At 41.0% G+C, this 12512-nt stretch overlaps 1 protein-coding gene across 5 annotated transcripts in view; it reads left to right on the plus strand.

Moving 5' to 3' along the window:
* The window catches only part of LOC123983716 (girdin-like), a 69730-nt gene that overhangs the window by 31462 nt on the left and 25756 nt on the right, over window positions 1-12512 (plus strand). For all 5 annotated transcript variants that reach the window (XM_046070007.1, XM_046070012.1, XM_046070009.1 and 2 more), the window contains exons 5-12: window positions 4216-4274; window positions 5046-5129; window positions 5259-5399; window positions 6156-6328; window positions 10582-10663; window positions 11150-11308; window positions 11834-11980; window positions 12105-12249. In XM_046070007.1, coding sequence (XP_045925963.1) covers window positions 4216-4274; window positions 5046-5129; window positions 5259-5399; window positions 6156-6328; window positions 10582-10663; window positions 11150-11308; window positions 11834-11980; window positions 12105-12249 — 990 coding nt within the window. The remainder of the gene's footprint in view (window positions 1-4215; window positions 4275-5045; window positions 5130-5258; window positions 5400-6155; window positions 6329-10581; window positions 10664-11149; window positions 11309-11833; window positions 11981-12104; window positions 12250-12512) is intronic.

Raw genomic sequence — 12512 nt, forward strand, 5'->3', positions numbered from 1 at the left:
ACAGCTGAAGTGAGTACTGAGTGAAAAAGCCGACCCGACGCAGACAAGAGTGGAGGGCAGCGCCGAGCAAGTGGACCAGAGCAGGCAGAAAGCATTAGACTGCATTCCTCAGGGTTTCTTTTACCCTTTACCCTCTAGCTTGTCAGATAATCATCCAGTCCGACCAGCGGTAGCTATGGAGTCTGGCTCTCTGGCTCAGCGGCTGCCAGCTGAAAGTCATTGGCCATGTGGCTTTTATTATGCTCTCATTAGGGGGCAGGGGACGTGTGTGTGTGTGTGTGTGTGTGCGTGCATGCACGTTTAGTGTGTGGATGGGGGAGGGGTGTTTTCAAAACAGAGAACAGTGGGAATGCACTGTAGTACCACCCCAGGCTCAGATTTACCTTAGTCTGCCTTGTGTATATACACGCACAGTGAATGTGCATGCAAGTAGTGTTTAGTGTGTGTGTGTGTGTGTGTGTGTGTGTATACATACGTATATGTGTACACACACACACACACACACACACACACACACACACACACACACACACACACACACACACACACACACACACACACACACACACACACACACACACACAGAGAGAGAGAGAACCTCTTTTGTTTAGTCTGCCTTAAAGCCTGTGAATTTTCAGCATTGATCTGTTCTGATCTCCTGAAAACTTAAGTCTTTCCCCTCAAATATATGTCTGTGACCATCAGTGTTGCACTCTCAGGCCAAAATTTCTGATTTATTTGCTTGTATGTAGCTGCTTGACTTGAGTCTGTTGCTGCCATTTATGTTGTTGTTGTTATTGCATAAATTTAGTCTGCAACAGTGATTGACTACAAAACCATATAGTCTCAGGTCACTACTCCTACTGAAGGAGAACACTGCACAGACAGACTGCCATTCACAAATTTCAGGTGCAATCTAGATTTTATAAATAAATAAATCTTTTATAAATACATTTTATAACTACAAACCTATGGATGACACAAATCAAAACATGGTTTTAAATGAAAGCACCTCTCAATGAGCTCTTTGCTCCTTATTGTTGCTGTTAAAATCTTTTTTAACGGTAGCGACAACTGGAAAGACAACTGTTGACAGCTGATAAGTATAAAGTGAAGGGCTTGTCGTGTGTGGTGAGTAGTTCAGAAAAAAAAAGTCAGGTCTGCTATTTTTGCTTGAAAACAGTGTTCTATGTGTGCAGGCGAATATTTGGTGTGTTTACAGTCTGTTTTGAAAGCGTAGTGGCGTCTTGTGTCTCCATAAGAAAGAATAGAATAGACAGAATTGTTTGTGTGTGTGTGTGTGTGTCCGGGTTTGGCCTTGAAAGTTATGAAAAAGATAATATGAAGAGAAACAGGAGAAAAAGCCAATTTTTCATATATTGTTTTTTTTATCTATACTTTTTTTATGATAAGCTTAAACCAGGTCAGTGTTCATTGTGTGAAGGCAGACTGGGTTGCGTGCAAATGCCCTCAAATAATCTGAAAATAATGTTAAACCAACTCTGTCCTCTGCTCCAGTTGAGATGGGTTGAATATACTCTGGCATGCTGTCAAGGCAATATCAGATTGCTTGTACCAGTTTCACCACTGACATGCAAGTCATCGGGTCCTGAATGATTCTATTCATCATGGCAGAGGAGAGGGTTGTAGCAATTCATTGCACATGCACGCAAACTCACATTTTTGTTTTTCTTCTGCTTCACTCACATCCTTGCACGCAGATTAACAATGGCATTGCAGGAAGAAGGGTTAGTCACTGTCCGTCTGACCTCTTGTGTGCTGGTAGAAGGATAGGGGGGGCGAGGTGGAAAAAGGAAACCTAGATGAGTGAAGGCAAACACTCAGAGGCGCAGATGATATGTAACAATGTTGAAGGAAGGAAGGATAGGTGGATGTGTGTTGCAGAGAATTAATGGATGGATGAAATGAGTGTGTAAGAAGGGGAAAAGGGACAGAAAAGATGAGGCTAGCAGAGAAGACGTGTAGCGCCTTCTTTAAGCCTCGTTGCTGCTGCTAGAGGGAGATGTCTTTTTGTCTTATTTTCAACCATGCCTCTTTGTCTTCTTCCTGCTCTCTTTCTTGGTTTCTCTGTTACTATAACCCTCCCATGTGTTTGTGTTGCTTGTGCTCTGTGGTGCTTTCCCTCTTTTGTCTCTTTTCCTTTCATCTCTGCCTCTTACCTTTTCTTCCTCTTGTTCTCCCACTCCATGTGTATAAATTATTTATCCTATGAGGTCCCTTATCTCTCCTTCGTTTCTCCAGTAGATATTCTGAGCTAAATCCCTTCCCTGACTAGAATAGGTTCCTATGGCTCTAATAGCGTGCCATTAAGCCCCGCAGCCGTGAGAATTTACTTTTATCTACAGTCATCCTTTCAGGTCCAAATTCCCTCATTCTCTTTTATATGTTGAATATTTCTTCTTATATCGTGAATGTACTTTTTCCTGTTATGGACCAAGACTGACTCAGCACAAAACAGTGACATCCGCTTGATTGATAGCACTCCATATTAACTGAAAACTGAAGCCTACCTGGCACAAAGCTAGAAAATTTCCCTGAGACCCAGAAAAATTCATCATCTTCCCTTTGCTGCAGTATCCAACAAATACAATTACAGCTGAATTTCCATATCATGAAACATCCTCCTAGCATTAGCCATTAGTCTTAATGGGTGAATCATCAGTGAAATAGCATACAGAGGAAAACGGCTGCTGCAAAGCTTCAGTTTTCCACCAGCTTATAAGGCCAAATAACCTCCTATGACATCACTGATTGGGCCATGACCAAAGGTATAACATATCAAAGTTTCAGTCTGTAGAGAGCAGTGCAACGGCAGGTTTCTATCCCTTATCAGTGATGATTTGATTCAAGGTGAACAAGGGAAGGGAGATGGATTTGATTGTGTGGCGGATTCTGTAGAATTGATGAAAACATGCTGTCAATAAATGTCATTTCCTGTCAAATTTTGATTTGGCACACTGCTCGGTCATCTGTTGGTTGCTTTCTAAAGGGGCGCTTTACACATTCGACTCACATATATATATATATATATATATATATTGCGATAATGTCGAAGTAGTTTTCTTCATTTAATTTGATTTTCAAAAATCCCACAAAGTGTAAAATCATTGTTGGTCATAATTGTCTTCCTCCTTTATGTCTGCTGTTGAGCTGTTCCTGCTGTGATGATTGGCCCATTACAGGCATACAGACCTCCCTACACAGAAATCATGCTGTCACTAATCTGGATTTATTATAAGAGCCGGACAGCACTCACTGCCCCCTGGGCACACATACACACACACACACACACACACACGCACACGCGCACGCGCACACACACACGGTGCTCCGCTCCGAAAATGAAAAACACAAAGTCCTACTATATACACAGATGCTCACAACTTGCATATACCATACCACACAACTTAGTCAGTGTAACGCACACACACACACCACCACTTGTTGTTCAGCCTCAAATCCCACAGATGAGTTGAGGCCTGTTGAGCATTCTAGCAGCTGTTTGTAAGTTTCAGTAGTTTCTGACAATATGTCCTGATATGTGGAAGAGTACTGGGAGTTCATCATGCTAGCTCACTGCACTGTGGAAAACATTGTGGCACTGTAACCAGGGGAAGACGTTTTATTGGGGGGAAATTGTAACGACCTAAGAATTTTGTTAATTGGTTTGTCAAAGTAAATGTGGGATGGATGGAGAAATCTTCCTGCCTCTAAATGAGGCAACGATAGCACCTTAACAGTTACCTCCTAAATCTTGATTTGTTTTTTATTGGGAAATAAATGCGTCAGACTTGGTAAATGTACCTTGGAAATGCCTGCTATGACCTAATTATTTATAGCTGTAATTTAAAAAATGACAATGTTTTGCTACAAAGCACTTTATAAAATGTCACTGAAAAGAAGGGCTTTACAATATCGTTATTAGTCATCATACTAAATCGATCAACAGACCTCTCATTTTGTGATGGAGTGCTCGAGGCACAAGGTTTCTACCGCTATCAATCTATCAATACAATTTATTCATCAAACTCTATGTAACAGCTGGTTGAACAGAATGTCAGACAAGACAAAACAGAAACAAGACAGAATTTGAATTCTTGTGCTTGGTTTGGTGTTATGTTTGGTTTCTGCCGACAGACTTTTAAGTGGTTTGGGTGTAGTCATAATACTCTGTATCTTTGTTTCTTTCTTTAGAGCTTGGCCTGGAGGAGATGAAAAAACTGTTGCTGCTGCTACTAGGCTGTGCTGTCCAGGTAAGAGCACAATTTAGTCCACCTAAACGCTTTTACACACTTTCACAAATGCATAAATTGTGAAAGTCAATTTGTGCCTGTGATTCAAAATATTGATATTTTAAACGATCCCACTCCGTGATGTTTCCTACGTTGTGAAGTTCTTCAACTAAGCTAGTTGGTAAAATGTTTACTTTTATCTTCCAAAACCAGAAATCTAAGAGTCTCAATTTGGTTCAGCCTCCCTTGATTACAGCCATTGGCTCTCTTTTGATAAAAGGAATTAATTCTTGCTCTGTCACACAACAGACCTTTCCTGTCTTGTGACAAAGCCCCATTCAGCTGTTACTCACTGCATTTCAAACAAGAGCATTGACCTTTCACTGGCTCTATTATTTTAGCTAAAAGACACCATGGTTGCATTCATGTAAGTAACTCTGACTTAATATTCTGTCTACTTGAAGGTGGCATTAAGCCCAGCAGTACCTGGTGTTGAGTTAGAATTAACAGTGAAAAAGAGGTTACGTCTTTAGTGCACAGTCCTGTTCTAATCTCATCTTCTGCCAGCAAGAGAGGAAAATTATCCTCTCCTGATCCAGACGATAAACTTGCGTTTGAAGACTAGACTACTTTCCTAAATACAACTACTGCTTCCTGGAAACCTGTATGTTGTAGCAACTTCTGCAACGTGTCTGCCATGTTGGCCTACTAACCTTCAGGTGACCCCCCCCCCCCCTAACCCACATACCTGAAACATCTCAAAAAGCTCTCCTATCCCCTCTGTGTTTAAAGTGCGAGAAGAAGGAAGAGTACATTGAGCGTATCCAGACTCTGGACTTCGACACCAAAGCTGCCATAGCATCCCACATCCAGGAGGTATTTTTCCTTTGGCTCCATCTAATATACAGTATGCCATTAGAGGGAACGGGCCAGTAAATTTTTTTCTGTACATCAGGAGACAGAATGTTGTTGTTGTTGTTGTTGATATAACAAATGTGATTTTAGGTGACTCATAATCAGGAGAATGTAGTGGACCTGCAGTGGTTGGAAAGTGGGGAAATGCCCCCTGAGGACCTGGACAGCCTCTCCAGAAACCTGGCTTTCCATCTCAAACACCTGGTAGATGAGAGGGACACACAGCTGGAGGTAATGAGATAAAGTACAACTAGGAAAGTGTGGTACTTTTTCCCCCGGTGTTTTTCTATTATTTTTCTGTCATGTGCAGTACATGTTTGTGGATGTCAGCTCACAGAACTTTTGCTAATGAAAATGATGGCCTACTTGTAGAAGCTTATGTGGAAACTTTTCCCCTTTTTGCTCCTACCACAAGAGAGCAGCCTCAGGAAGGAAGGGTTGAAACTGTTAACTGCCTCATGGAGAGTGTGTGTGTGTGTGGCGCATTCAGAGTATATGCGTCATTAAATGAGTTTCCCACCCATAGGACGTGGATGCCCACCACTGATATAGTTGATCTTTGTGTGTCAGGAGTTCTAATAGCCTCCAGATTATCACTGTGTAGACCAGCCGTTCTCAATTAAAATCCCATTTCCTGTCACGGGCACTAGATCAAAATCGGCTGCGTGTGGGACTGTGGATGTACATTTGCTCTAATGCCTGTGTTCTACTTTTGGGTGGTGGGGGTGCTTTGGGTGAATCCATGGATCGACTCCGTTTTTGTGCCTTTAGTCCATGCTAGTTTAACGGTTGAATGTTGTTGGGCAGAAAAGAGGAACAGTGTTTTAGATCTGTATCCTAAATACAAATTTTCTTTAGTGTGTTCATTTTTTTCACGAGTCTGGCTTTGAAGAGTCAAATATGAACTCTTACAGACTTCTATCAATGCTCTTCCACTCATATACGCAGCAGAAATATCACTACATGCCCTCTCATTTTTCCATCCAGACTATAGTGGAGTTGACCCAGGAGAGAGACTGTGTGCAGCTGTCTCCACTGGCTCCTTGTCCGACCCAATCTCCCGGTGACTCCCCCAGTATGAGGAGGACTGAAAGCAGACAGCACCTCTCTGTGGAGTTGGCTGATGCCAAGGCCAAGATCAGGCGCCTTCGACAAGAATTGTGAGTGCCGCGGCTTTATCAGATAAGCAGTTTCAATTTCTGAAATGGGGCAAAGGGGACAAAATAAAGAAAAATAGAAACACTATCTGCTTCAATCTCCATAGCCCAAAAAACTCAAGAGCTACATACAAAAAGGTCATTTGCTGAAATTAGACAGTAATAATTAACCCTAATCTTGTTTGCTACTGTAGTTCCCGTTTTTTACTTCTCTTACTGTCATCTGTTTCAATCTGAACTGGGAACATAAAGTCCCAGATCGTCATCGGCTGGTTGATGATGATGATGTCAGGTCCTCATCGTTTGGACTTGTACTTGTGCTTCTGTGTTACTGTTATGTCATACAGTTCACTGTACCTATACACACTGGTTAAGAAATTTATTTGTCATGAATTTGAAGAGTTTCATAATTTGTATTGTTTTCTATCCTGACATCAGGCCTGCCTACAACTTTTTTTGGTTTGCTTTTAGTTATATTATTTTATGCCTTGATTAGGCAGCAGTAGTGGAGAGGAAATGAGGGAGAGAGAAAAATTAAATGACCTTCCCAGCCGTGGTGTTTTTTGCTGTTTAGAGAGGTTTTTTATGACTGTATTCAAGCCTTAAACATTATGCTGAAAGAACAGCAATGACAATGCAGTGAGGAAGAGTGATCAGCAGTCCATTTCCTTCCTACATCTCTGCTACTCTCACAAAACCAGGCTGCTGTGATGTGACTGCATCACACAAATACACACCCACAAACATTGATGAGGCCTTTTTTAAATCCTGCCTATGAATAATAGAACTTCCTTTTTGAAGTGCTATAATCCCTTGCCAAACAAAGGCTTAATGGTCAACACAGAGCAGTTAGAAGAAAAGTAGCACAGGGAAGTATTTAAATTTTGCACAAACTTGACATGTAATTTAACAGACTGGCTGGCGTCACAAGGTCAGTGTTACTGAGTGCTTTGACAGGAACTGTTATGTTGTAAAAGGGTAAAGAGGGGTTGTGTACTTCATAGTATATCCTTCTTTTACAAAATGTTTTTAAGAGTCCCCACTGAAACTAATCTTGGATTAAATTTCTGTGACGGTCTGTGTCAGGTGAGAAAACAAGTGGTCCCTACTTCTTGGGAATAATTTTCACACTTGAGTGGATCTGATTTCAAGTCCATCATCACCTTTGAGGCATTAAAATGCTTAGTGTTAATGTTGCATTGTTACAAAGATTAAGAGTGGTTTATTTTTTTTTTTACTGCTCAAATTTGACAGAACTTGTTCAATTATTACATTTCATAATAGATAAATAATGGAAGAATAACTCCTTTTTAAAAGTTGAAAATGTATTCAAATGAACCATCTTTATGCACTTTTTAGCAGTGGATCTTAATGATCTGGAAAGGGCATTGGGTCACATTTGAAAGCTGTATCATTCTGTTTCTGTATTTTAGCGGGAGACATTGTTCTGTCTCATTTGTCAAATAGACAATGACATGTGTGAGGGATAAACCCCGACGAGAATTATGGTTCTTTGACAGTCTGAAGGGAGCACAGGTCACCCTCTGCTTAGTCACATGAAAAGACCGAAAAGCATCTCTCCTTGAGTGAGCCCTTCATTGTGGTTTTCGTGCTGAAAGGACTGACATCCATCACTGGAGACATGTCCTGTATACATCCCTGACCTACATTATGACACTTTTTTCAGTAGACCTAAAAAGGAGAACAGAACTACACCCGACAACCCAATGAGTTATTTTTGTTTGTTTTTTTTCCATGGTATTGTTTGTGTTGCTGTGGTATCTGGCCAGTCACATGATCATACATTTCCATCACGGACAAGGGACAAAAAGGGATCTGTCCATGCTGATGTAGTCTGCTCACATGAGTGCAGTTTGTTCTCTAAGGCAGAAGAGAAGTGTGTTTGTTGTGTCTGGACACGTGCACAGATATAGTGTGTGTGTGTCTTAAGGAGACCAGGTCAGAACCGGGGGGTATGCTACAGTGTTCCCACTGTTTGTTAATGTTTCTTTGAAAGCTACTGTGTTTTTGTTGCATTTCCTCCTCCTGTTCAAGATCAACGCACTCTGAGATATTCCACTATGAGTCTTTAAACAATGTATTTTGTATTGCTTCCATTTATCTACCTCTAAAATGCCCACATTAGCTTTAAATTTAAATGTATTGAACCTTTCTTTCAATATAAACTACATTGCAACCTTCGTGAAGGTAGGCTTTATTGCATTAGACTGCATTAGTTGTAGCCTGGTGTACCTAATAAACTGGCAACAACTTGAGTATAAATGTATAGTTTAGACTGGGCTAGGAAAAAATTATTAGCTAGTTGAGATTATTACAAAACAGTAACCCAGCTAAAAATATTAGGTCTTATATACTTTAAACGATTAAATTGACATTAAGTACTGCAAATTCTAACCAACTCAATGGGATGAAAGGCAGGAATGTTCTGTTATGTAGCAACATCTAAACTTAGTGTGAACATTTTTTTTTTTCCTAGAAAAATTGCATTTTAAACCAGTCCGCTGTACTGTCATCCTTGTTCATTTTAAATGTACAGTGTATGTGAGTGTGTGGTATATTGTGTAGAGTGCAAGGAATAAAGGTTGCCTTTATATTTTCAAATATAGCAATGCATAGTGTTTGTGCCTGTGCTTGCACAGATGCATTGCGTGCTAATCCATTAACATAAGCAGTCGAGCCAGCTGCATCCACAATATGAGCCCAAAGCTAATCTGCCATGCTCGACTTGACAGGTGTGATTTGGGTATGGGCTGCAGGAGGTGGAGGGGGTTAACTGATGAAAGAAAGCAACAGAAATGGGTAAAGGAACATCCTGTCTGCATAGTGACTTCGACTTCCCAAATAACTGTGGGTGGAAGGTGGAGATAAATGGGAGAGCAAGAAAAGAAGTATGCCTTTCCCTTTTTGAGATGCACTCCAAGACTCCACAGAGCTGTAATCAAATGGGCCGTCAGATGTTCAGTGGAGCGGTTTCATGCAAACGCGCACACACACAGAACTGCATCTCAGGAATACAGTTGTTTTCCTTCAAAACAGAGTAGCACATTCTCCCTCTATGGTAGGAGCCTGGAGAATTTGCACACAAACTCACACAGCAAATGTCGCAGTGACTTAAATGATGTAGGAAAGTGTTACATAGCAGATAACAAGACCCTACTATTGAGAGTGAAAGAATGAGACATTTTAATTATGTGTTTAGTACCGATTGCACAACCAGATGTAAAACTTACTTCTCTCCTCTAATCTTGTCTGTTCTAGTAGTTTCTCTAGAATAAAGGAAGATGGTAGGTTTGAGCCTCAGGGGCAGATTTGCATATGTTTAACTCTGAAGCAGTCACAGGGTACTTTTTTTCTTCAGTTGTTTTTAACTGATGTCTTTCCCCTCTCTGTTTGTCATTGCGTGTTTATGCTGAGTGTGATGTCCAGCACAAAAAGGTTGTTTATTAGTAGCTGAATTCAAGGCATGACACAGGAAAGACATTGTGTCCTGACCACCGTAGCTCAAACACACAAGACACAATAGTCTATTTTTACTGAAGAAAATGGGTTATTAGGTTGGTTGATGTCTTGAAATCACCATGTGAGATGCTTATTTATCCTGCCGACAAAGGCCTATAATGCTTAATGTGATGTTTCATATGCTATGTGTCAATGCTAACAGCAATGTAATTGAATTTGACCAATCCCATTTTGAGAAAAACGGACTGTATGACCTCCAAATAGTAAAAGGGGATTGCTTTGAAGTATTTTAGTGGAGTGACTCTTCAATTCACTCTTGACACTGACTACATAACTCCCTTGAAAATGATGCTAAAAACTCACTAAGCTTGCATTACTACATGATTAATAACATTAATATTTATTGAAACAACTCAAAAAATGTACAATATGCTACACTACTGAAAGTAAAGTTAAGGTGCTGAAGCTACTGAGGTAGATTATGTGAAAAGCTAACTGTTCTGTGCAACTAGGTCAATAGGTTGCTACCATTAAATGATTTGGCTGTAAGCTTTAAAAAGGAAACAGCCCTAAAGGAATGTCTGTGTTTATACTCTGAATTGATTCACTCCCATGCACTTGGCACATTATTTTTGATGTAGGGCTTCATCTTAATCACAAGAGCAGAGATATCTGCATCTTTTTCTCCCTGCTCCTTTCTGTCCTCTATCTCACATTCTCCGACTTCTTCCATTTTATCCTCGTTTAACTCCTCTCCCTCCCTGTCTTTTTTTCAGAGAGGAGAAGAGTGAGCAGCTTTTGGACACCAGGCAGGAGCTTGAGAACATGGAAGTGGAGCTCAAGAGGCTTCAGCAAGAGGTGATGGCACAAGTGACGGCAACCCTCGCACACCCACATCCACACAAACCTAAACGCCCCTTCATCTGCTGCTGCCTTCTCTTTCTAAGTACTTTGTTTCTGCAGCACTGCCAGGCTTTAATCAGCTAGCTAGCGACTTAGCTCATTAGAGGCTATTAGAGCTATCTTTAGTCCAGCAACAGCCTCACATGGCTTTTGATTTGGAGTTTGCGGCTGGCTGGCTGGCTAACAGACTGGATGCTGTAAACAAGTTGGATGAGTTCAGGGCACAGAGGATAGTTTGCACGCGTGTGGATGCGTGTTCGTGGTAATTGATAGTGTGCAGAGTTTGTTCTATTCTTGTATATCTGTTTATATTTTTATTCATACTATTCCTTATTTAGAGAGATGACCTTGAGTCAAATAATTTTTGCAAATATTTTCAGAATACTTATTTAACATATTTCCACACATTAATGCTCTATATTTGGCTGTCAACTCCTGCAGAGCTACCAGCTGCTGTCAGACGCTCGGTCGGCTCGGGCATACCGTGACGAGCTGGACGCACTCAGAGAGAAAGCGATCCGTGTCGACAAGCTGGAGAGCGAGCTGAGCCGATACAAGGAGAGACTTCATGACATTGAGTTTTACAAGGCCAGAGTCGAGGTACACAACGGCACACACACTGTGTTACTTCAAGCTAAGAAGACGGTGTTTATTAGAGAACATCCCTGCCACACTTGAAACCTTTTGTATTTGGTGCCAATCTTTTATACTATGCAGACATGCATATTTAGAAAAATAAAAGTATGACTTATGAGGTAAAATATTTGGAGCAGTTAATGGTGATGCATGTGTAACAAGAGTCGCACTGTTTGGAACAGTGTAGACAATGGCATGAATTAAATGTGATCAAGTTTGAGACAGAAAAGATATTAAAAGTTAAAGATGTTGCTAAAACACTTGTGGTGGAGACATGTCTTTACCCTGAAGCAAAATATAAGGAACGAGAGGAACCTCCTGAACCTAAGAATATATCGTTATTACTACTATACAGTATTTATACAAAATATACTACTATTTCTACTGCAGCTCATACTGTTACTAATAATACTCCCAAAAAATGTAATGGCTGCAGTGTTTATGTTTTGTTGTTTAACTGGTATTCTCTGCTGATGTTTGTTTCTGTAGGAGCTGAAGGAGGACAACCAGGTCCTGTTGGAGACTAGGGCCATGTTGGAGGAGCAGTTGGATGCTACCCGTACCCGGTCTGACAAACTGCACCTCCTGGAGAAAGAGAATCTGCAGCTCAAATCCAAGATGCATGACCTGGAGATGGTGAGGAGTAGAAAAAAGAAGTAGTAGAAGTTGGAGAAAAAGGGAAAAAAAATGGAAAAAGGGACAGGGTCATTTCAGCAGTCAGCATATGTGTTTATGTCAAGACACCGTCTGTTATCTCCAGGAACGGGACATGGACCGTAAGCGTATGGAAGAGCTGTTGGAGGAGAACCTTGTGCTTGAGATGGCCCAGAAACAGAGCATGGATGAGTCCCTGCACCTGGGCTGGGAGCTGGAGCAACTATCCAAGACACCAGAACTGACCGACGGTAAGAAGAAGATGGAGCCATGGATCCTATTAAAACCAGTGAACAAGAAAAAGTTTCTGAATGTTGACTGGCAGCATACAATCTAAATAAGAGAAGGAAATCAAAGAATGGGTGTAGAGTTGGATTATCATGTAGCTAATGGTCACCTAAGTTTAAGGCGTCAGACAGCCAACAGACCAGGCTTTGATCATTGGCTCTTGCCCCTGGCGTCATCCCCATGGCTCTTCTGCATTTGTCAACCTCCACTGGGTTTTCTTTCCACA

The sequence above is a fragment of the Micropterus dolomieu genome, linkage group LG15 (genome assembly GCF_021292245.1).
Source record: "Micropterus dolomieu isolate WLL.071019.BEF.003 ecotype Adirondacks linkage group LG15, ASM2129224v1, whole genome shotgun sequence".
NCBI lineage: Eukaryota > Metazoa > Chordata > Actinopteri > Centrarchiformes > Centrarchidae > Micropterus > Micropterus dolomieu.